Below are 21,905 nucleotides of genomic sequence, written 5' to 3'. Positions count from 1 at the left end.
GTAACATTACCGCGAATAACATCGATGCACGTTAGACTCTGTGTCTCGAGATAAGGACTCGTATCGAGAATTCTTTGTTTGACTAGTGTCAAGCCGGATGCATAACAATATTATCGGGCATTTTCTTTCTACACTCTTTTATGCATCTCTTTAATACGAGTACTGATAAACGTAGAGCAGGTTTTTTTTGTTAATTATATGTAATTCTACGGCAGAAAGTGATAGTCGACCACGTACTTTGATCGGTATTCAAGTAAAATTCGACGTTTACATGTAAAGTGAATTCCGAAATAGATTGATATATATACGAAAGGAAGTCGTTTAAACGATACTACATTAAAAGGACATTTTTTCGTCTAGACTACGTTTGCAGAAACATTTTGAATGTCTATTTACGTCAATTTTGGAAATTTCGAAACCACAAACGCGCGTAATGTTATCGTTATTCGAGAATTTTATCTGCACGTGATGCGTGCAGATATAATACAGCATCTTTCTGAGCATTGTTTGCAGCACTTTAATAATCTCCCTTATCATTGTCAAATCGCCATTAATAGCCGAAAAGCCTTAAATACCGATGAAAACAATATATCAGTTGAACGATAATATTTTAGGTACAAGAAGATACTGACAGGGAATATATTTTATAGTTGACAACGAAAAATATAAGAAATATTAAATGAATGAATTGCAACATCGAAGATTGCTGCAAGAAATTATTATGAGTCATAAGTAATCATGCAAAGGAAGTATATGAACATTAAATATTAGACGTGTAGGCAATATTGGTTTGAAAAAGTAATATCCAGAAAAAACGATTTTAGTAATTAAAAGTAATTGTACAGCTTCCATTAAAACGGAATAATTGTTGGTAGATATAGATGTATTTACAATTTAATTGTTTCTAAGCTATCTCAAAGTGCTGAAGTAGCAAACTACAACTATGCGCTATTATCTTTCATTATACTAGACGAATGTTCAGACGCAATTTTTTACAAAAGGAAGAAAGAACATTAAATTTTCTAACAAGTAGTACACTGCAAAAAATATCAATCTTGTCGCATGTGCGGTATTATTAACGAACATACGCTAACTCGTTTCTCCGCGCACTTGCCAAGACATTATTGAAAGAACGTAATTCATTTTCAAAATACAACAGTTACAAAAAATACGAAACTAGAAGATAAGTAGCATAGATCGAACACGAGCTCCACTTCAATCATATACAATCTCTGGCGATTTTTATTTCCTTTAATGAACTATAATTCAGTCCACCTTATGCTTATCCTTAGCCATTCCCTTTCCCAAACGCTTAATCATTCACCTGGAACGTACAACAAGCTGTCTCAATGAAATGAGTATTATAAGAAAAAAATGCTCGTATCGCTGTTACACTTTCGAGCTACGTAAAGTAAAAGACATTCCATTCTCGGGAGCAACAGTGACATGAATGACTGAACGAATTGTTGTAACGCAAGCCAATTGACGTTTGACGCATAATGATATCGCCAAAAAAAAAGAGCGCACGTATACGTGCTCGTATTCTTAATAGATCTAAAATAATCGCGATCGTACCTGCCCGTTCGTGGAATTAGTTCATCGGTCTGACGTAAGTCACGTGTCACCGCGGGGAAAGAAGCTAAATATCGACGGTTACGATCTATCGGTAACTTGTGCCGCAGGAAAAGTGAGCGATTGTCGATAGGCAGTGAGAGAGAGGGGATATATTCGTGCAACAGAGTTCAGGAGAGATACGGAATGGCACAGTACAGCTGGGTGCGCGGCGCGAAACAGGTGATGGTGCATTTGTTGAAATGATAGCTCGTTTCGATTGGCCGATGCTCGTCGCGAATATAACCAGGATATAACCGCGAGAGGGTCCGATTAACATCACCGTTTCAATTTCGGCAGATGTACACTTTCGATTCTCAATTCGATTCCGATCGACGTTGCTCCTTATCCCGCGATTCGAGACACTTCGTTCTCGATTATCAATCCCATCGTCGCCTCTTTCTCTATTTCAAATCGTTCACCTTGAATTGACCATTTATCGATCGATTATCGTAACGATTCTGAAATTCTTCCACGATAATCTCGAATTTCGAAACAAAACAAAGAATTGTAGGAGTGAGGAAACAGTAACGGTCCACGATTGTACGAATAAAAGTTCACTGGGAATGCTCGGATCCGTGCGCATACCTTGGACTACGTCCACGTGAAAATAAAGGGAAAGAGTTGGACCAAGAAAAGGATTGGAAAGAAAAAAAATATCGAGTAAGCGACACTTTTTTTCTAGTACATTATAGAATAGTTAATACCCAAAGACTATATGTTCACATAAACGGTAACTTATATGCTTAGCATTGAAAACATACATAAATAACATTGGTATACTAGCTTCACTGATAAAAGTATATTTTTGTGAAACGAGAACGCAGTACACCAGGTGAAATATACGCAATATTTTGTACAAGTATTCCTGCTACGCTCACGATGCATACTTTTAGAATTTTCTTGTTCCGTGCAATCACTTAATTTTTCGATCGAGATGGAATTTGGAATTGCATGAAACGATGCGCCACGATCCCTTCGTTGAGTTATCCTGGCTGGAAAGGAAACGAGAAACCACTGCCAATGGTGAAAGTAGTTTAAATCAGCATCGAAGAAAGAAAAAAAAAATTGTTTTCAAAATATGACACACCTTTCTAGGAGTTTTGCGCTACCTGATTTTTGCGTCTGTGTTTCTGCCTTGTTCTTTTCTTACTTTCTTCACAGATCACTGATCTTTGCGAAAGAACAAGTTACTAGCGATCCAAAGTACCACCTTACGCAATGACCTATACCTAAAGGTACATATAGAGGTGCGAGTTGCATTTCTAATGATACCATCGTACGCAGAACGACCTGGGAACCTTTCGTGACACACATTTCGCAACAAAATGGACATTACGTGAAACGGACTCCGTTTATGCATAACCCAATGAAGTAAAAGCGACACGTTCATATTAGACACCAGAAGCATTTGTACGTTACTATCATTTTTCCTTTCTTTGTGCTTTGTGTACTTAGTTACGAAAGTTTGCAATTCGAAAAGGAAACACATACGCATAGAACTTTATTTAAAGTTCTATGCACTTGAGAAAAATTGATAAAAAATTTTTTAGCTCTTGGACATACTTTATTTTGCGAACATTGAACATTTTTCAGTATCTTTATTTTGGCATAATTTCTCTCTAATACACAAATAATTCGTAAAAAATTGCATGAAATAAGGTAAGGAATATTATTCATACACTTCGTCACACGGTTTATATTCTACTGACTTTCGGGACTATAAGATAACGGGATAATATCTGATGAAAATAAAACTAATTATACACTAGTAAGAATTGTTTCTGCAGTTGTTAGAATCAATTAAGTATAGTTAATGAAGTATTTTTGATCTTCCAGTGTTCGAAGATGCACGGCATGAACCAATTGATTCGCAAACATTTGTTTGTTGCATCAGGATTTGAATCGCGCGATGAAAAGAAAAAGTGAAACCAGTTTCTTTTATCGCGAGAGATCTCGTTCAAGCGGAAAATGCTGTAGTGATATGCATCGTTTGCGCGATGACCTTTACATTTCTTCTACACAGTGCGTATTTTAACGCGTCATATTCTATGGAACAAGTGGTAAATGAATGGCCCAAATAGTCGCCTTTAATCATCTGGAATTGCATGACTCAATACGATTATTGAAAAATAACTACCAGGTGGTACTTTTATCTTATTTCACAACCAGTTCACATTAGAACGATATCAAAGGGAAAAAAGTGCGTATTCTTGTTGCAGCTTTTGAATTTAACGCAATTTAATTTTTGATACAGCCAGACCTTGAACCAACGTTAAAACAGTTGGGGAAAAACGTGGTATTCTGTTTCTTATATTCTTTGGGAAATAAATTCTAGATACGTGAAGCTTCCGTATAAATTATCCACACATTTACCGTTTCATGGATCGAATGATTAAAATGATACAAATAAAAAATTTTGGATCCAGCCAGACCTTGAACCAACTTTAAAACGGTTGGGGAAAAACGTGGTATTCTGTTTTTTATATTCTTTAGGAAATAAATTCTAGATACGTGAAGCTTCCGTATAAATTATCCACTCGTTTACCTTGTCATTGATCGAATGATTAAAATGATACAAATAAAAAATTTTACAAGGTCTGCAAAAGATCTGCCAGGTAGTAATGAGGAAATGAAAGGTAGCGCGATGAAAAACATTAAGCCGCGTTTACATTAGGCAACTTTCGATCGACCTTTAAGTTCTTCAAACTGTGTCTGCGTAAAATACAGTGTCAACCAAGTTTAAATGACATTCCGTCGTTCAATTTAAGGTAGTCCAGTTGTCTACTTTTTATAGAAAACCTGCTCGTTTCAACTGTAGTTGACCATGAAAAACAATGAATAGTCAATCGACGAGTGACTGCGTACAAGATTAAAAGAATTTCATAAGTTGTATCCAATTTGGTCGGTATTTTCGTTATAATTGTTTTTGAACCTCTATGGAAAATAGCAAGCGAATGAAAATATGATCAAGACTCGGAATATTATAATTCTGGTTACTTTATCGAATACTTTCTTAAATTGACACAACAAATAATCATAATTGGCAACGATAAATGTAAAACCTCTTTGCGTACCGTATCAGCCACCTTTAAACAAAATGTTGTCCAACTAGAGGATAACTAATGTAAACGCGGTTTAACCTGTTAGTTGAAGAACTTGAGGTCAATCAACTCGATCATTCTACCAAAAGTTGCTTAATGTAAACATGACTTGAAAGAGCTGTATCCTACAATGTTCAACGTTGGATCAGATACAAGAAGTTTTCTCGTCCCCTTAAGCAAACGTCATGCCGATCAGAGGAAAATGGCTCGTTAGTATGCGAATCGCTTAGAACACATTGATCATTATTTTCTGTAATTTCATCTTTCAATTGTTCTTCCATCCCGAGTATTTAATTTCACGAGTAATAAGTTGTCTCTGAGTCATTTATGCTTTTCATCTTAGTCAAAAATAACATAATTATTCGTATATAAGTAAGAAATATTTTTCGCATATTCTTTATATACGATACAATCGTAGTTAGCTCTATGTTTCTCGTTTCAAATTACTTCTAAGGAAAATTAATTATTGAGTAATAAATTCTTGTTGATTTTTTATATTCAAATATTCGGGCTGGTTAAGGTGCAGTTAGCGCGATACTCTTCTGAACATTTTCGCTGAAATGTTGTTAATTTCTTGGTAAATATTCAATACAGTTGGGTAATTAGCGTAGACCTGAAACTCTAAAGGAAAGAAATCGGACAGTTGTTTTTTTCACGAGACACACGAATCCGATCGAATTTTCAACGAAATTTTAATATATACAGGTAGCAGCGAACACGTGGCGATAATTAAAAAGGACGATAACAATTCTACCACACTTTAGTATTATTTTGCATTGTTCATTGCCTAATTTACAAACACGTGAAGAAACGATTCATTTAAAAAAAACAATGGTCTGCAATGTGGTTTGGGTACCCATTGTTCTTGCGATTTCTACATCTATAACACCGCAAGTTTGACAAACGCTAAGTTTGTCCTTTACAGCGGACTTGGCTTTACTAATCGCGATCTTAAATGCTGTAGCGTTTCATAATGAATTATCCACGTGTCTATTATACAACTACGACACTATTACAGTTACTTGATAGCGTCGGTTCATGCTAAAATGGTCAACTTTTCGGCTCTCTAAAATGATCAATTTTCTGTAACAGTTTATTATAAACAATACATACGTCAATGATAAAGGTAACTTAATAAAATGAGGATCGGTTTCGCAGAAAGGAAAAGGTATTAACAAACAGGAATGGACAGCGTCTAAAGGGTAAAATGATTTAATTGCTCTTAGAGTACGAGTGGATACCAATTATCTTGTTGTTGGGTTTCCATTTGGCCGTGCCTGATCGAAAACTTGAATAGGACAGCATAGATTAGTCAGTCCACGTGTCCAGGCGTAATTTCGCCGCTTGATTCACCAACAACTTATTGTGTCGACTGTGTAATTCAAGTGCACGGTCGCCGTAATCATGTTCAGTGTCGAACTACCTATTTGACGTCTGTCCTGGCCGTGTCTTCTTTCACGCAGTAGCCCTATTAGTATTCTTTTCTTACGCCGTTTAATTCCTCCAAAGAGAGCTGAACGCGCGTTGCACGTTTACAACAGATTTGTGTACGAATAGCCCACGTCCCAATGTTCGAGTCATTATTTTCATCTAGGGACCGATCTTTGAACGACGAATACATTACTTGTTCGATTAAGAACGATTCGACAAGGGTATCGCTTAATTTTCACAAAAGTTTTATATTCCATTCCAGCACCGGCTTGCGCAAGCGGAAATTCTCATTTGACGTCGTCTCAAGTTCAAGGAAAGAACTTGAGAACTCGAGAGGACCATCGGCAGCAAACGCTTGAAGTTATGACAACATCCAATGGTAAGTTAATCGATAAAAGAAACGCACGAAACTATATTTCTAATTAATTCTGTTCAGGCTACCCATCGATTTATGACCTTCGCTTGTTTAATAGAGTGAGAGGGTTTGAGCTAGTGTCTTAGTTTTAAGAACCAACTCCACGAACGGAACTGATCACGAGTCCGAATAGTAGAGGAACGAAAATTTCTATTCGAGTCAAGAAAATAAACGATAAATAATTTCGTATAATTATTATTGTCGAATCTTTATTATGGCTCATGAGCTAACAGATCGGTAATGGGTTGCACTATGAAATTCGTGAAAAATCAACTGTTTATCGATACACGTGTTCGCTAATCCTTTTGCTAATGATAAAGAGAAATCGTTTTCGCATACTTCACAGTTATCATCGATGTTAAACTTCCACTGAACAAACTTGTACAAATATGTAAGTGTATTTCTTCACTTAAGATGCAATCGCGTCTGATGACCTGATAACAAGCAGGCATTATCGTGGCTTAAATAGATAATATTTGAGAAGGAATTATCACTTGTAACGTGAAAATACCTCCTATCGAACGCTCGCCAGCGGCATTGATTCATTGAACGATAACAGAGGAAATCTTTAATTAAAAGTGCAATCTCGAGTTTAACAGAAGGATTTTAATTGCGGTGGAAAGTGTTCACCGTGATTTAATCGGTGTTGACAAAACAGAATAATCATATCGGAAGAGATTCCAATCGATAAATCGCACAAATCAATCCTCGCTTATTCATACAATGTGTAGGCCGTTTAATGACTCACGTGTGTAATTATTCGAAACAACACGTTCATTGAACTTGTGTACACATCGTATGTTGAAAGAAACCGCTTAAATTGATATTTAACGCTTCAACCGTTCAGTTCGTATACCGTACGGACTCGAATTGCTTACAATTATCAGGCCCACGTCACATAAGGAATTCAGATGCAATGATACATCACAAATTACGAAACTCTACGACTCCCCGCCGCATCCGATGCTTAGAGGCATCGATCAACTTTTTTTTTTACCTATTCCTCGAAATCGTCATTTGCTTGACTCGAGCAAAAGTATTGGCTTCCCTTTAAATTATTGCATTCTGTTCGAACCGGTTGGAATTAATTTAGAAAGTTTGCATCGTTGATATAAACAGTGGATACTCAAGATATTCATAACCGTCCCACAAAGGTTGGATACGTGTATTACTGTGAAGTGTAGATTCCTCATCAGCTGGCACAGAGAGCGGAACTTTCTGAACCGAGTTTTCACTTGTGATTTACTCCTCCAACGTTACGAAATAGAATTCAGTCGGTGGAAGTAGAATTGATTCTGCAATAACTCGAAACGCAAACGCTACTCGTTCGAATGTTTAATAAAAAATTCAGCTCTATAGATTAGACGAGATGCTTGCAAGTTTCGTTTACAAAACACAATGTTTCATATTGTATAGAACTAACGTAACGAGTAACGGGGAGTAATTGTTGCATTTCTATGATTTTCATCGCTTAGGGATAAAAAATGACCAAAAGACGGAAGTGCACTGGCAGAAGATTCACACTGGCCAAGATGAAGACATGGTGAGTGCCTCGAGCGATTTAAATCGTACCGTTTGAAAAATATCATCGACACCTCGATTAAGTTGAATCTACCATTTCTAGCGTATTTATGGATTCGAAAAGAACAAGTTGAAAAGCATTTTGACTTACGTTTCTTATGTGTTGACCATCGGCTGGGTTAGACTGTTCTTCCATTGGTACCCACAGTTGCATCTCTATGCCACCCACAAAAAATGCTCTTTGAGCAATGCCTCGAAGCTGCTAATAACTGTAAGAAGAGCTATACTTGAACATTTTCGTAGCATTAACTATATTTAATTTGTTAATCTGAGAGAGAGAATAATTCGTGAATGTAATTAAGTATGTCGAATAGTGAAACTAACATTGGTCATTTAGACTAATACTCATGAACGTGATTCCGCGTGTAGGACAACTACCAAGGGAAGTATAAATCGTATTTCGTGAAGGATGTAAAGACAATTTCAGTGAAAAACATCAGGTCAGTCTAGCTTGGAATTTTTTAACGATTTTAATCTCTTTGTTGTACCACAAGAAATTCATTTCTCTTATCTTTTGATCAGCGCGCAAGATTTAAAAGCCTTGGGTAGCAACGATAAGGATTTAATCGAGAAGATTAGATGTAAGAAGTTAAAGATCAATTTAGAGAACGGCACGCAATGCGAGGTGTTCGAGTACAAAGCCTTTTGGTGTAAAAAACAATGTTACATCTGGGATATCACGCAGAACACATTCTCCAGATTGGTAGGCCTAGACAAGTACACGCTGTGTTCGGATCTTAATCTCAATAACAATCAAGGACTTTCCAAAGAAGAACAATGCCTTAGGTAATGATAAGATAAAAATCTTGCGAGCTGTGAATTATGTATTCTCCGTCCCGTCTTTCCGAGAATCACAGCTGTTCGAAATAATTGAACAATTAAACATTCAAACGAACCGCGATCGGTCATCGAGTGATTTTTATCTGTGTTATAATTACACGTAATATTCTTATTACGCAACAAGAAACAACAGAGATTGATTCTGCAATTAAAAAGACAAAAAATGTATTTATGTTTCTAGACGCATTGTGTACGGAAGCAATGAAATCGTCGTCCCCGTGCAAAGTATAGGGGTGTTACTACTGCTGGAAGTGTTGAATCCATTTTACATTTTTCAAGTTTTCACCCTTTGCGTATGGTTTGCGGAAGGATACTTATATTATACCGTGGCTATCGTGTGCATGTCATTGTTCGGCATTATAAGTTCCATAATACAAACTCGTAAGGTAAACAATCATTTCATAACTGTTGTATATTTTAGATTCGTCTCTTGTTTAATTGTGCGCAACTTGATGTAGGAAACTAGTAATTGAACAGGGAAAAAAGGCAACTTCCGAGTTATATATATTTGGTTCTATCTAGTTGATCCAAATCAGGACGACACCAAGAAAGGAGCGATTACTCAGATCTGTTCACGAACGGTTAAACGAATTTGTTTCCTGGATTTGTTAACCTCGCTTTATTTTCATTCTATGATTTATACAGGAAAATCGAGCGAGGAGATATTCATTTTCGTGTGTGCTCTCTCCATCGCTGACATTTAAAAAGTTACGACTCGCGAAATCTTTTAATACAACATTTCTTAAACCACTGAATTCTATTAAATTTAATGAGTTCACATTAATAAGACGAATGAATCTTCTCCTAGAAGTCATAGGCCGCAAGAGATTAAGTGGTCTCATGTGGCCGATTCTTAGAAAAATCTTTATCCACGCTAAAACAGGGGACACTTTTGCAGAATCAAATTAATCTCCGCGGCACGGTGACATCTACGGAAACCGTTCGCGTGCACAGGAACTCTAAAGTAGCGGAAAATATACCCAGCAGTGATTTAGTGCCAGGTGACATAATAGAATTACCCAAGCACCAAGCTACTGTTGTATGCGACGCGGTATTGTTAACAGGGCAATGCATTTTAAACGAATCGATGCTAACTGGTACGATTAAGAAACAATCGAAACTATACACACTCGTCCTTCCAAGTTACGCGAGTTGCTTTCTATACGTATCCGTTCTTTTTACACATCGAACGGATTATATTTCTACGATGGCGAAACCTATTGCGCGCCTCTGTTTACTTGAATGTTTCTAATGTCAAGAATAGTAAGTTCAAGTTCCAATTGAAAACAAAAAACTGACAGTGTTGGATACAATATACGAAGCAATATTGAATAATATTTAAATTTGTATTTTTTAACTCCCATTAATATTGCTGTTCATGCAAATATATGACATTTTTGTACACGTAACTTTTTTTATAGCACCTCTCATTTATATACCGAACTCTTGTAGTTCCAAAAAAATAATTCCACGTAAATCGAAGAACGAGTGTGTATTTCTTATTGCATGTTGTATATTTGCATGTTATATATTTGCACGCTATAATTTTTTATTATTTTATCGAAATCTTAGGAGAGTCTGTACCAGTAACAAAAACCCCACTGCCATCGCGTCACGTTTTGTATAGTTCTAAAGAATGCTCTCATCACACAATCTATAGCGGCACCACCATTATTCAAACCAGGTATTCTATGGAGAATTTCATTAGTAATTATCGTATAGATTAAAATGTCTGAACCGTTGTCAATTTCTGGCCGTTGTTAGAAGTTACAGCGACAGCCCAGTACTTGCCCGAGTCATTCGAACAGGATTCCATACAAATAAAGGTTCTCTAGTCGCGGCCATTTTGTATCCACCTCCGGCAGATTTTAAGTTCGATCAAGATTCTTATAGATTCATCGGCATATTATCGCTTATCGCAACATGCGGTTTCATATACACTATTGTAACCAAGGTGCGATTTAAATCGAATTTCTCCTGAATAACCACACGATATCAATAATCATAATCGCAATTACTTTTGTAGGTTTCCAGGGGAATCACTGCCGGGGATATAGCGATAAAAGCCTTAGATATAATAACAATAGTTGTCCCACCGGCATTGCCAGCAGCAATGACAGTGGGAAAGTTATACGCTCAAGCACGATTGAAGGGAGCGCAAATATATTGCATTAACAATAGAGTTATTAACGTATCCGGCAGCATAAATTGCATCTGTTTCGATAAGGTGCGAGGATAGCCTGTTTTTTTAATGTTAACACTTTGAACGCGATGAGATACATTTTTGAAATCAGACCAGCGTTATTTGAATTCATTACATATAGAAATTTTACTTCCATAGACCGGTACTTTAACCGAAGATGGCTTGGACATGTGGGGTATTGTTCCTTGCACAAATGGTGTTCTTGGTGAATCCGAGAGAAGTGTTCCTAAGTTAAACGATCACCCACTTTTCGAGGGGATGTTAGTTTGTCACAGTTTAACGCTGATCGACGGTGAACTCTGTGGAGATCCTTTAGATGTTAAGGTGACCAATCCGCAATTTTGTTCGTGCACTCGGATTAAAAATATTGTTCGAATAATAATTGATTCTTCACCGATTGTTTCAGATGTTCGAAAGTACCGGATGGGTACTAGAAGAATTTAATAAGGAACAGTCAAGTAAATATGATCTCGTAGCACCTACAATTGTAAAACCGCTGAAGAACAATAATTTCACGCAAAATATGAACGAAATATCAGAAATTGGGATAGTCCAGCAGTATCAATTCTCAAGCTCTCTTCAACGAATGTCTGTGATAATACGCGTACTGGGATCAGACACCTTCAAAGCCTACACGAAAGGATCACCTGAAATGATACTTAGTTTGAGCAAGCCTGAAACCATACCGAAAGACATAATGTTCTGTTTGAAACGTTACACGGAACAAGGTTATCGAGTGATAGCTATGGGGCGAACGGAATTGCTCGAAAGTAGTGACAAGGTGCAAAACCGTTACCTTCTTTTTTTCATGACTTTCATTTATGGTGTACGCATAAATATGTGCTCTAATAAAGTTTCCTATTTTATCGCGCAGATTATGAAACTGCCCCGAGACGCAGTTGAACAGAATCTGGAATTCCTAGGTTTAGTTATTATGGAGAACAGGTTGAAGGCACCGACTATACCGGTTATCAAAGAATTGCGAACGGCTGATATACATGTCCTGATGATTACAGGTGATTAACATTTGCAAATCGCCTGCGCGCCAGTTGTTTTATTTGTTCGCTAGAGTAATACTACCGGTTGTAGAACAGCCAGAATATATTCAATTTTCACATTCACAGGGGATAATATACAGACTGCAGTGAGCGTTGCGAAAGAATGTGGTATCTTGTCCCCGCAGGAATCTGTGATAGACGTGACTATAATTACGGAAGAAAATAAATTACAGCCGAGGATTTATTTCAATGCTCAAGAAATGTCGCCAAAACTGGTAACTAGTTATTTTAATTCTGTAGATTACGGAACAGACGTGAAAAATAAAAGGAATGTAGTTCTTGAAACAGTTATATTAATCCATTTTCAGAGTCTTCGTGATAAGAAACTGAAACTTCCGGAATTGAAAGACATAGAACGAAACATTGCAAACATTAATTATCGGTTCGCGTTGACGGGCCAGTCGTGGCAATTATTGCGTGAATATTATCCTGATCTCGTAGCGAAAATTTGCGTACGCGGTGCAATATTTGCCCGAATGACTAGTGATCAGAAGCAACAGTTAGTGTTGGAGCTGATGCAACTCGGTTATTACGTGGGTACGCATCGTTGTCTAACATTTACCGTATTATAATTCCATTATTCCGTAACAGCACTTGCTTGAAATCGTTTCGTAAACATTCTAGCCATGTGTGGAGACGGTGCTAATGACTGCGGCGCTCTGAGAGCTGCACACGCTGGTATATCTTTATCCGAAGCAGAATCTAGGTAATACTTCAACGCTAAATAATTGCATAATTTTTTTACATAACATCCTTCAGCAATTGAATTTTCATTACATGCGACAAGCTTACAATGTATAATTTTAACGTTCATCTTTTTTTAGTACAAGGTAATTCAACAAACCTCTCCTTGATTCGCGTTTTAAACTATCAATTTTCAGAAAAAGGAACGTCACTGCACGTTTAACCCGTTCGCTGCCGACTCAGTGTCTTTTCCAGTCAATTTGTTTCTCATTCGATTACGTATAGAAAGTAAAATAATACCGTAATTTCATACGATTAGTTTTGTAAGCAGAGATCAATGCGATTGGATTACAATGTGGTCTAAGATGGCAGCGAAAGAGTTACAAAAAGGCATCGATTTAAATTAGAACAATTATTCTGAATAATATTCAGATGAATAATATTCTGAAAAATATCCCTTTTCAGCGTCGCAAGCCCTTTCACGTCCAAGATACCAGACATAACCTGTGTCCCGAAGGTGATAAGAGAAGGCCGCGCCGCGTTGGTCACATCATTCGGGATCTTCAAGTTTATGGTCACCTATTCTCTAACTGAATTCTTGTCTGTCATTATTCTTTATTCCATTGATTCAAATTTGACGGATCTAGAATTTCTATTCATTGATATCTGTCTGATCGTTAATTTCGCCACGTTTTTCGGTAAAACTGCTGCATACGAGAAAAAGTTAGTAAAGAAACCTCCTATAACTAGTCTGTTAACCTTCACGTCGATTTTCTCTCTATCTGTACATATGTTGATAATGACGATCTTCCAAGCTGTTGCTTATTACGTGGTTCGCGTATTTCCATGGTTCAAGCCGTTTGTTTATACAGATACAAACGGATACGCGTGTTATGAAAACTATTCCGTTTATTGCGTTTCGATGTTCCAATACATAACGATGGCTGTAATATTTTCCCGCGGTAAACCGTATCGCAAAACGATTTATACGAACGTCGCATTTATATTCTCCATAATTCTATTAACCATCATTTGCATCTATATTACAATATACCCGGCTGACTGGATAGTGAATTTGCTTCAGTTACTGGTTCCACCAGCGTACGACTGGAGGATCATCATTTTAGCGCTCGCATTTGCGAATTTCTTAGTCTGTTTCTTCATCGAGACCTTTGTCATAGAGTATTTAATTGAGAAAAAGTTCAGGTCGAAGTTCTACAGACCAATGAACTCTAAGAAAGAATATTTAAGGGTAGAATACGAATTAAAGAATAATTTAAGTTGGCCGCCACTTAGCAAAGAGTTGCCCGCTTTACCGTTAACACCGAGCGTAGAGAATATCATTAATGTGTATCCAAAGCAGCAGCCTTACGATAACAATATTGAGAAGAACACGAGCGACAAGACAGTTCAACAAATAGTGGAGCCAAATAAGGGCAACGATGGACGATACGCATTTGACAATTACACATTTGTAAACGATGAATTGCCGCGGAACACCAACATGATAACTAGATGTTAAGAAGTGCCTTGAGGATATTTTACTCGATGTTACGAATTTTCGATACCAGTATTTGTACATAATAGATATAAAATATTTTGGAAACTGTTTTTAGAATATCGCTATAATAATATTCAGGATAATATTTATAATTATCGTATGCGTGGTAATGTCTATTTTTAATAATTACCGAAGTATACTTGTAATTTAACGATGATTGACGATTGCATACTACTAAACAATATCTCAAAATTTTCGTAGTGCAAGAATCATATAATTTATTAAAAAAAGAAAAAAACATTACTTGCCTTGTAGAAAACTCTAATAAGGTGTAAAAAATACACGTTTATTCAACAATGTACAATTTTTTTCTCGTTTAATAGAAAATTTGGGTATCCATGAAATAAAATAAATTGCATATCATAAGACGAGATCGCTTTTCATCTTCAGATCCGATGATGTCAATCTTTTTAGCATTTTCTGTAATACGAATAATAAACGTATCATTCATATAAGCGTACAGTACAATTATAAATATAGTATTAATTTAAGCATATTTACCGATAATGCCATCGTAATTTGCCACGAGTTCTTTTTGAATCCAATCTCTATAACGGAGTACGATCTTATTTATTATTTGTATTGTATTTTCATCTATTTTCGGTTTCAACAAAAGCTTTGGTAAAGTTGTAATGAATTCTTTAAATGCGCTGTCTCTGTAATGTTAAAAATTATGTGAAGGGATACGGGACGAATTTTGTAAAAAATAGTGAAGCATTACCTGTGTAATTCATGCAGAGTATGGTCTAACATGATGTCACTGACCACAGAAAATAATTGTAATTGCATTTCTCTCTTTGATTGATTACAACATGCATTTACAACTAACTGCAAAGTTTCATTTAGATCAAGGCGATTTCTATACCAAGTTTTACTTGCTTTTAAAAATAATGTTCTCAAGAGCTTGGTCAATTGTGGTAACACAATATTATTTATGTTAGACCAGTTTTCAAGTTTTTCTATGAAATAAGAAAACAAGAAACTATTGAAATATTATCATCTTAATTTACAATTTCGAGAATAATTGCTATCATACCATTTAAGTAATTAATTATTGATGTACAATACTTTTTACTTAATTTTGACATAAATTTATCATCACTTTGTATCGATGTGAACCATATGTAAATTTGACAAATTCCTAAATTATATCCTAAACAGATATCATACGACTTATCTACAGAAAAGTCTTGTTGGCGTTTTCTATTCTTTATTGAGGTAAGGAAAGTTCCTGCTGCGCTCAATTTATTGTACGGAAATTTCGAAAGTAAATTCTTTGTGTAAGGAATTTCAAAATTACTTTTGAACCAATACTTCATATTTACATCACATTCAGTGTGTAATATATCTATACATTCAATTATTAATTGTATTATTTCTACGATGCTTTTTAATAATTCCAATGCTTCTGTAGAAATTAAAAGCGCAGAATTATCTATGTTCTTCTCATCTGGACAAACTTCAATCCAACTGTCAAATATAAGCGGCATTAATAACTCCACATATTTCATAAGTTCCTCCGCATCTAAAGTTTTCTCACTAATATTCTCTTTCAAATTGTTGGTTTGTTCAAAATCAATTTCACAATTGCGAAAATTTGCATGTACGTAAACTGGAATATATCTGATATCATTATTTATATTTACAACTTTTGCACTTTCATCAGAGGCAACAACCTGTTGAGATTTAAAGAAGGCAACGATAGAATGAAATATAGTGGCCAGTCTTTCCAATACTTTTATCCTCCATTTAACATTGGTGTTTTTGGAATTTAATGTTGTTACTAATTGTCTTCCAGGTTTCATTTCTGTATGTAGTTTAGAAATCATGTCTAAGAAATTTGGTAAAACTTTGTAACTATTTCTTGCCAAAATGTTGCTACAATTTTGAACAAGCACATCCAAGAAAAGTAGAGCATCCTCTTTAATACGAGGGTCTATATGCGTCATGGCACATCTTAAATACGATATTAAAACATCGCAATATGGATTAAGTTGTTCGTTAGAAATTGGTCCAAGAATTAGACTCAAAACCTTCAAAGAGTCGTGTCTTATGTATCTCTCTTTATCCAGAGATAATGCGCAAATTCCTTGTAAAAGAGGTCCGAATTGTGAGCTCAATAAGTCTAAAGAATGTTCGGACAAGATTTCTTTTAATTCCTTCACTGCATCTTGGCGAACAGTTGAGTTGTGATGTTGTAAACGTGACAACAAATCCTAAAAATTTAATTTTCATTTCCAATCACAATCTACCACTATAAATGTAGAATAGTACCTTAACGTTCAGTTTCCTCCTGCTAAGTATTTCCGAGCTATCGTGCTGTTTCAATTGTTCTCGTATCACAATCTTCTTGACTTTAAACGAAGGGTCAGTGACATTTAACCCTTTTGGTAAATGTTTCGCATTTTTTGCTTTCAATTTTACTTTCGCCTTCTCGGATTTTAAACGTTTCAAACGTTTGTGACCCTTGCCCATGTTTAAGTATCATAAAATGAAGAAAACTTACGAGAATTATAGTCTACAAATGGCACTGTTGGTTATAGGTTATCAATATTGTAACATTACAGTCTTAGATAGTTATTTTCTAAAACAGATCGTATTACACAAAAATATATTGTCTATCAGTCGAGATACAGGAGTTCGTATAAAAAGAGAACCTTACATTTCTTATTAGAATAAATGCACACTGTGTTTTGAATAGACATACGAAATGAGGTTATATACTTGTAGGTTATGATCAATTAAAATCATATGTTCGTTTCAAGTGCTTACTACTGTTCACGAAGTGGATTTTCATTGGTCCACTTCTCGCCAGGAGGGACGATATTTGCTCCTGATAAATTTGGACAAAACCTCTTAATCATTTTAAAATTGTGTTGTGAAAATTGTGACAAATATGCATATTTTTATTCAACCTTGTCTATTCCGTCAATAAATTAGTAATTATTTAAGTAAAATATTAAAAGGTATAGTAGCAATTTAAGGGATTTCTTTTTTCAACTCATAGTGTAACATCACGCAATGTTTCTGAAAAATCACGTGGTTTTGTTGTGTTTTACGCTGCAAGGTTGTTGAACAGAGTACACCATGTATATCGCGTTGAAAATGTATATTCATTAATCTGATGTCGATTACAATGCGAATTTTCGTTAATTTCAATTAAATAATTTCGTAAATATATCTAAAAAATTCTTTGACCATACAAAATTGTATTTTCTTGTGATACAACAATAGTATTAATATATTAGTAAATAGTTTGTTGAAGTTCGTGATTATATTAGAGGTTACATTTTATCATAAATATTCGTCGGTGTCTAGTGTTACGAACCGCTAATTCAATTTGGACACATTCGTCATGACGAAGCAAATAGCTTTCAAAAAAGAGGTAAACAGCAGTATTTTTAAATATTTTATGCTGAAATGATAGCTTACGTATTCATTTATTTATTTATTGAAATATTTCGCCGTCAATTTTTCTCGTTACTTATAAATCTTATTTCATAATTTATTTTATACTTACAACGGTTATTGTACCACATAATTTTTCACTTAATATATATTTCGATATTTGTTTATGTTAATTAGTGAAAGTATGTAAAAAGTATGTAGAAAGTATGCTTGATTAAAATTAGTAAAAGTCACTTATCATATAACTATATAATTGTAACTTCTATACTTGTATGTTTCAAACATGCATAGTAATATCTATAATCTTTAAATAAATAATGCAATGCTTAAAGCTTATATAACTTATGATAACATGCTGATATCATAAGATATGTATTTCTGATCGACTGTTAGATTTATATAGGTATAAGTAATATAACACTGTATTATTTAAGGTATTAGATACATAAAAATAAATCGTGTGTAATATCAATTGTAAGTATAATATTTTCAGATGTTTTAATTGTAACTGGATTGAAGATCTATATCTATATCTATATCCTATCTGTTTTTACAATCTGATGGTGTGGAAAAATTAAAATTTAATGAAATCAGAGATGAATGCAACAATGACTTACTGTCCACCGAATATAACTTTCACCGACATTTGGGTGGAACATGGAATGTCCAAGTGTTTCATGGACACTATCAGCGTCGCTTTTATTGCAGCGTATTTATTAATTTTTGGTACAATTCAACTATGGATGTATCGAAAGTATGGCACAGAGACTACTGCAGCTTTGTTGCCTAAAAGCAGGCTATATATTGTACAAAAATGTGTCCTTTATTTCGTTCCTATACTTAGTATAGTGAGAATAATTCTGCAAGGAACTATTTTGGACGATAAGAAGATATATGGTTACATGGTAAAGATCTTGCATAATACATATTTAATTCTAGAGCTTAAATTACTTAAATAATTTTAGATACTTACGACAGTATTAACAGTGATCGTTTATCCATATTCTATATATATATTAAGAGTGGAAAGACACAAATTGTTACCAAGTGTACCACCACGTGGACATGGAGTTGTATTATTAGGTTTTTGGACTTTAGGATTTGTTGCGGAAAATCTTGTATTTGTTAACATTGGAAAACTTGAATGGTGGTTTCATTTAAATACGTGAGTTTTAAATCAATACAATTTATATGTATATATAGATATACTGTTTTTATATTCGCATCATTATTTGAGATTCTGTATCTGTCTGCTACTATATAATGGGATGTTTTTTTTATGTATGTATGTGCTATTTACAGTTTAACAGACCAGATTGAGATGGCATTGTTTGTTCTGCGTTATGTCAGCAACCTTATTATCTTTGCTCTAGGACTAAAAGCTCCAGGTATAACTAGCGATAATGCAACGCCTGTATATGGTACTCTACCTAGTGATTCAACTATGCAATCACGATATTATCAAGGTGTAAGTCGATAAAGTATTATCTTAATATTTAATTTTGTTTCACTGTACTATAACTTTGTCGGTTTTGTTATTTAGAGACCCGATGATAATAGCTCTACTTGGAAGAATGCATGGTATAAAATTAGGATCTTGGCACCATTTTTATGGCCGAAAACTTTTATACTTCAACTCCGGGTTATTTTTTGCTTCGGTTTACTTATATTAGGACGTTTAATAAATTTATATGTCCCAATTTATAATAAAATGATTGTAAACAGTGTTACAGAAACTGTTGGACAATTCAGGTAAATGAAACTTTTATTAGAACATACAAAAGATGTAAATGTTGTAATCCACGAAATACTTCATTTTCACAACAGATGGGACCTTGTATTGATATATGTGGCTTTCAAATTCTTACAAGGTGGTGGTACTGGTGGCATGGGATTGTTAAATAACCTTAGATCATTTCTATGGATTCGTATACAACAGTATACAACTCGAGAGATAGAAATAGAATTATTTAGGTAATTATTGTTTTTCTTTTTTACTTTTATGAAATTTGTTTATATTAAAACTTCATATATGTCTGTATGTTTTGTTTAGACATTTACATAGCTTAAGTTTACGTTGGCATCTCGCAAGAAAGACTGGAGAAGTTTTGAAAGTTATGGATCGTGGAACAGATTCTATAAACAATTTGCTTAATTACATTCTCTTTTCAATTGTCCCAACAATTGTTGATATCTTGATAGCTGTTATATTCTTTATTTCGGCTTTTAATAAATGGTTTGGCTTAATTGTATTTTTGACTATGGTCCTTTACATAGGTAAGTATGTTATATATATTTTCAATTGTTCTGCGTTCGATATAAAAATTTTTTAATTGTTATCAAAATCTCATATTTTATGTGCATTAGCTGCTACTATTTCGGTTACTGAATGGCGAACGAAGTTCCAAAGACGGATGAATTTAGCAGATAACGCTCAAAAAGCACGGAGCGTCGACAGTTTACTTAATTTCGAAACAGTCAAATATTACGGAGCAGAATCATACGAAGTGGATAGCTTTAGAAAAGCAATAATACACTTTCAAGTGGAAGAATGGAAATCCATGATAACGTTAAATATTTTAAACACTTTACAAAATATAATTGTTTGCAGTGGTTTATTAGCTGGATCCTTACTTTGCTTACATATGGTAGGTAAAAGATAGTTCTTTTAATCGTTTCAAATTTAAGCAGGTATTATAAAACTCATTCAATCATTAATTATTGATTGTAGGTTGTAAACAAACAAGGTTTAACTATTGGTGACTATGTTTTATTTGCTAGTTATATCATACAGCTTTATGTACCTTTAAATTGGTTCGGTACATATTATCGGTGAATATTGATTCTTATACTATTATATTAAATTTCAAGACATATCAACTTCAAATAATTGTTTCTTTTTTTTACATTATATCTTATAGTGCAATACAAAAGAATTTCGTTGATATGGAAAATATGTTTGATCTTTTGAGAGAAGAGCAAGAAGTAATTGACGCTCCTGGTGCTGGTCCATTGATAGTAAAACGCGGTCAAGTGGAATTCTCGAACGTGACGTTTAGCTACAATCCTGATAGAATTATATTAAAAAATATCAGCTTTATCGTACAAGCAGGAAAAACTGTTGCACTGGTTGGACCGTCCGGAGCTGGGAAGTCTACTATTGTCCGACTATTATTCAGATTTTACGATGCGGAACAAGGCGAGATTTTAATCGATGGCAAGAACATTAAGACTGTCACTCAGGAGTCTTTGAGACGAGCGATAGGAGTTGTACCTCAAGATACAGTATTGTTTAATAACACTATAAAGTATAACATTCAGTATGGCCGCGTTGAGGCTGTAGATGCGGACGTAATATCGGCAGCAAAAAATGCAGATATTCACGAACGAATTCTTTCATTTCCAAATGGTTATGAAACACAGGTGCGTGCTTAATGATAAAATCAATTAATGATAAAAATTTTATTTTCGTAAATTCTTGTACATGTACAGGTTGGCGAAAGAGGTCTCCGTTTAAGCGGAGGAGAGAAGCAGCGCGTTGCTATCGCCCGAACTATACTAAAAGAACCGGCAATAGTACTTTTGGATGAAGCAACGAGTGCACTGGATACACAGTCAGAACGTAACATTCAAGCAGCATTAGGGAGAGTATGTGCTAACCGAACGACTATCATAATAGCACACAGATTATCTACGGTAATACATGCCGATGAGATCCTTGTTTTAAAAGATGGAGAAATCGTAGAAAGAGGGAAACACGAGGAACTGATCTCTTATAACGGAGTATATCATTCTATGTGGCAAGCACAATTACAAAATGATCAAGAGCCTTCCAAAGCTCCAAATGGTGATGCTGAAGTGAATGAAGAAACAAAGTCTTAATTATATATGATCTTGTTTGTTAATTAACTTAAAAAGAGAATATGTACCTGTTCATGAAAAAAATTTACTTGTGTTAAATTACTTTCGCACGAGTAGATTATTAAAAATTCACATGAGAATGTGAATG

General features: G+C 34.9%; 3 protein-coding genes across 3 annotated transcripts; 2 read left to right on the top strand and 1 right to left on the bottom strand.

The window, feature by feature from the left end:
- Positions 1–1,775: 1,775 nt before the first annotated feature.
- On the top strand, positions 1,776–17,117 carry LOC143432216 (polyamine-transporting ATPase 13A3). Its single transcript, XM_076908988.1, has 18 exons — positions 1,776–1,794; positions 6,409–6,525; positions 8,037–8,104; positions 8,186–8,353; positions 8,512–8,582; positions 8,665–8,928; positions 9,164–9,368; positions 9,881–10,079; positions 10,555–10,666; positions 10,747–10,936; positions 11,009–11,209; positions 11,324–11,509; positions 11,592–11,966; positions 12,060–12,201; positions 12,310–12,458; positions 12,552–12,780; positions 12,868–12,949; positions 13,393–17,117. The coding sequence occupies exons 2-18, from the start codon at positions 6,510–6,512 to the stop codon at positions 14,447–14,449; spliced, it is 3,714 nt and encodes a 1,237-aa protein (XP_076765103.1). The 5' UTR covers positions 1,776–1,794; positions 6,409–6,509; the 3' UTR covers positions 14,450–17,117.
- On the bottom strand, positions 14,733–16,963 carry LOC143432223 (testis-expressed protein 10 homolog). Its single transcript, XM_076908995.1, has 5 exons — positions 16,763–16,963; positions 15,525–16,704; positions 15,210–15,447; positions 14,990–15,144; positions 14,733–14,908 (listed from the first exon to the last, which is right to left on the bottom strand). The coding sequence occupies exons 1-5, from the start codon at positions 16,961–16,963 to the stop codon at positions 14,805–14,807; spliced, it is 1,878 nt and encodes a 625-aa protein (XP_076765110.1). The 3' UTR covers positions 14,733–14,804.
- Positions 17,118–18,458: 1,341 nt separating the features above from the next.
- Hmt-1 (ABC transporter ATP-binding protein/permease Hmt-1) lies at positions 18,459–21,891 on the top strand. The gene is made up of 10 exons (XM_076903740.1): positions 18,459–18,801; positions 18,862–19,061; positions 19,199–19,364; positions 19,440–19,648; positions 19,724–19,870; positions 19,950–20,173; positions 20,264–20,544; positions 20,628–20,728; positions 20,818–21,319; positions 21,389–21,891. The coding sequence occupies exons 1-10, from the start codon at positions 18,481–18,483 to the stop codon at positions 21,776–21,778; spliced, it is 2,541 nt and encodes an 846-aa protein (XP_076759855.1). The 5' UTR covers positions 18,459–18,480; the 3' UTR covers positions 21,779–21,891.
- Positions 21,892–21,905: the final 14 nt, after the last annotated feature.

Source organism: Xylocopa sonorina, chromosome 1 (assembly GCF_050948175.1).
Source record: "Xylocopa sonorina isolate GNS202 chromosome 1, iyXylSono1_principal, whole genome shotgun sequence".
Taxonomy (NCBI): domain Eukaryota; kingdom Metazoa; phylum Arthropoda; class Insecta; order Hymenoptera; family Apidae; genus Xylocopa; species Xylocopa sonorina.
Note: the sequence above shows the minus strand (reverse complement) of the source record. Positions and strands in the feature narration are given on the sequence as shown.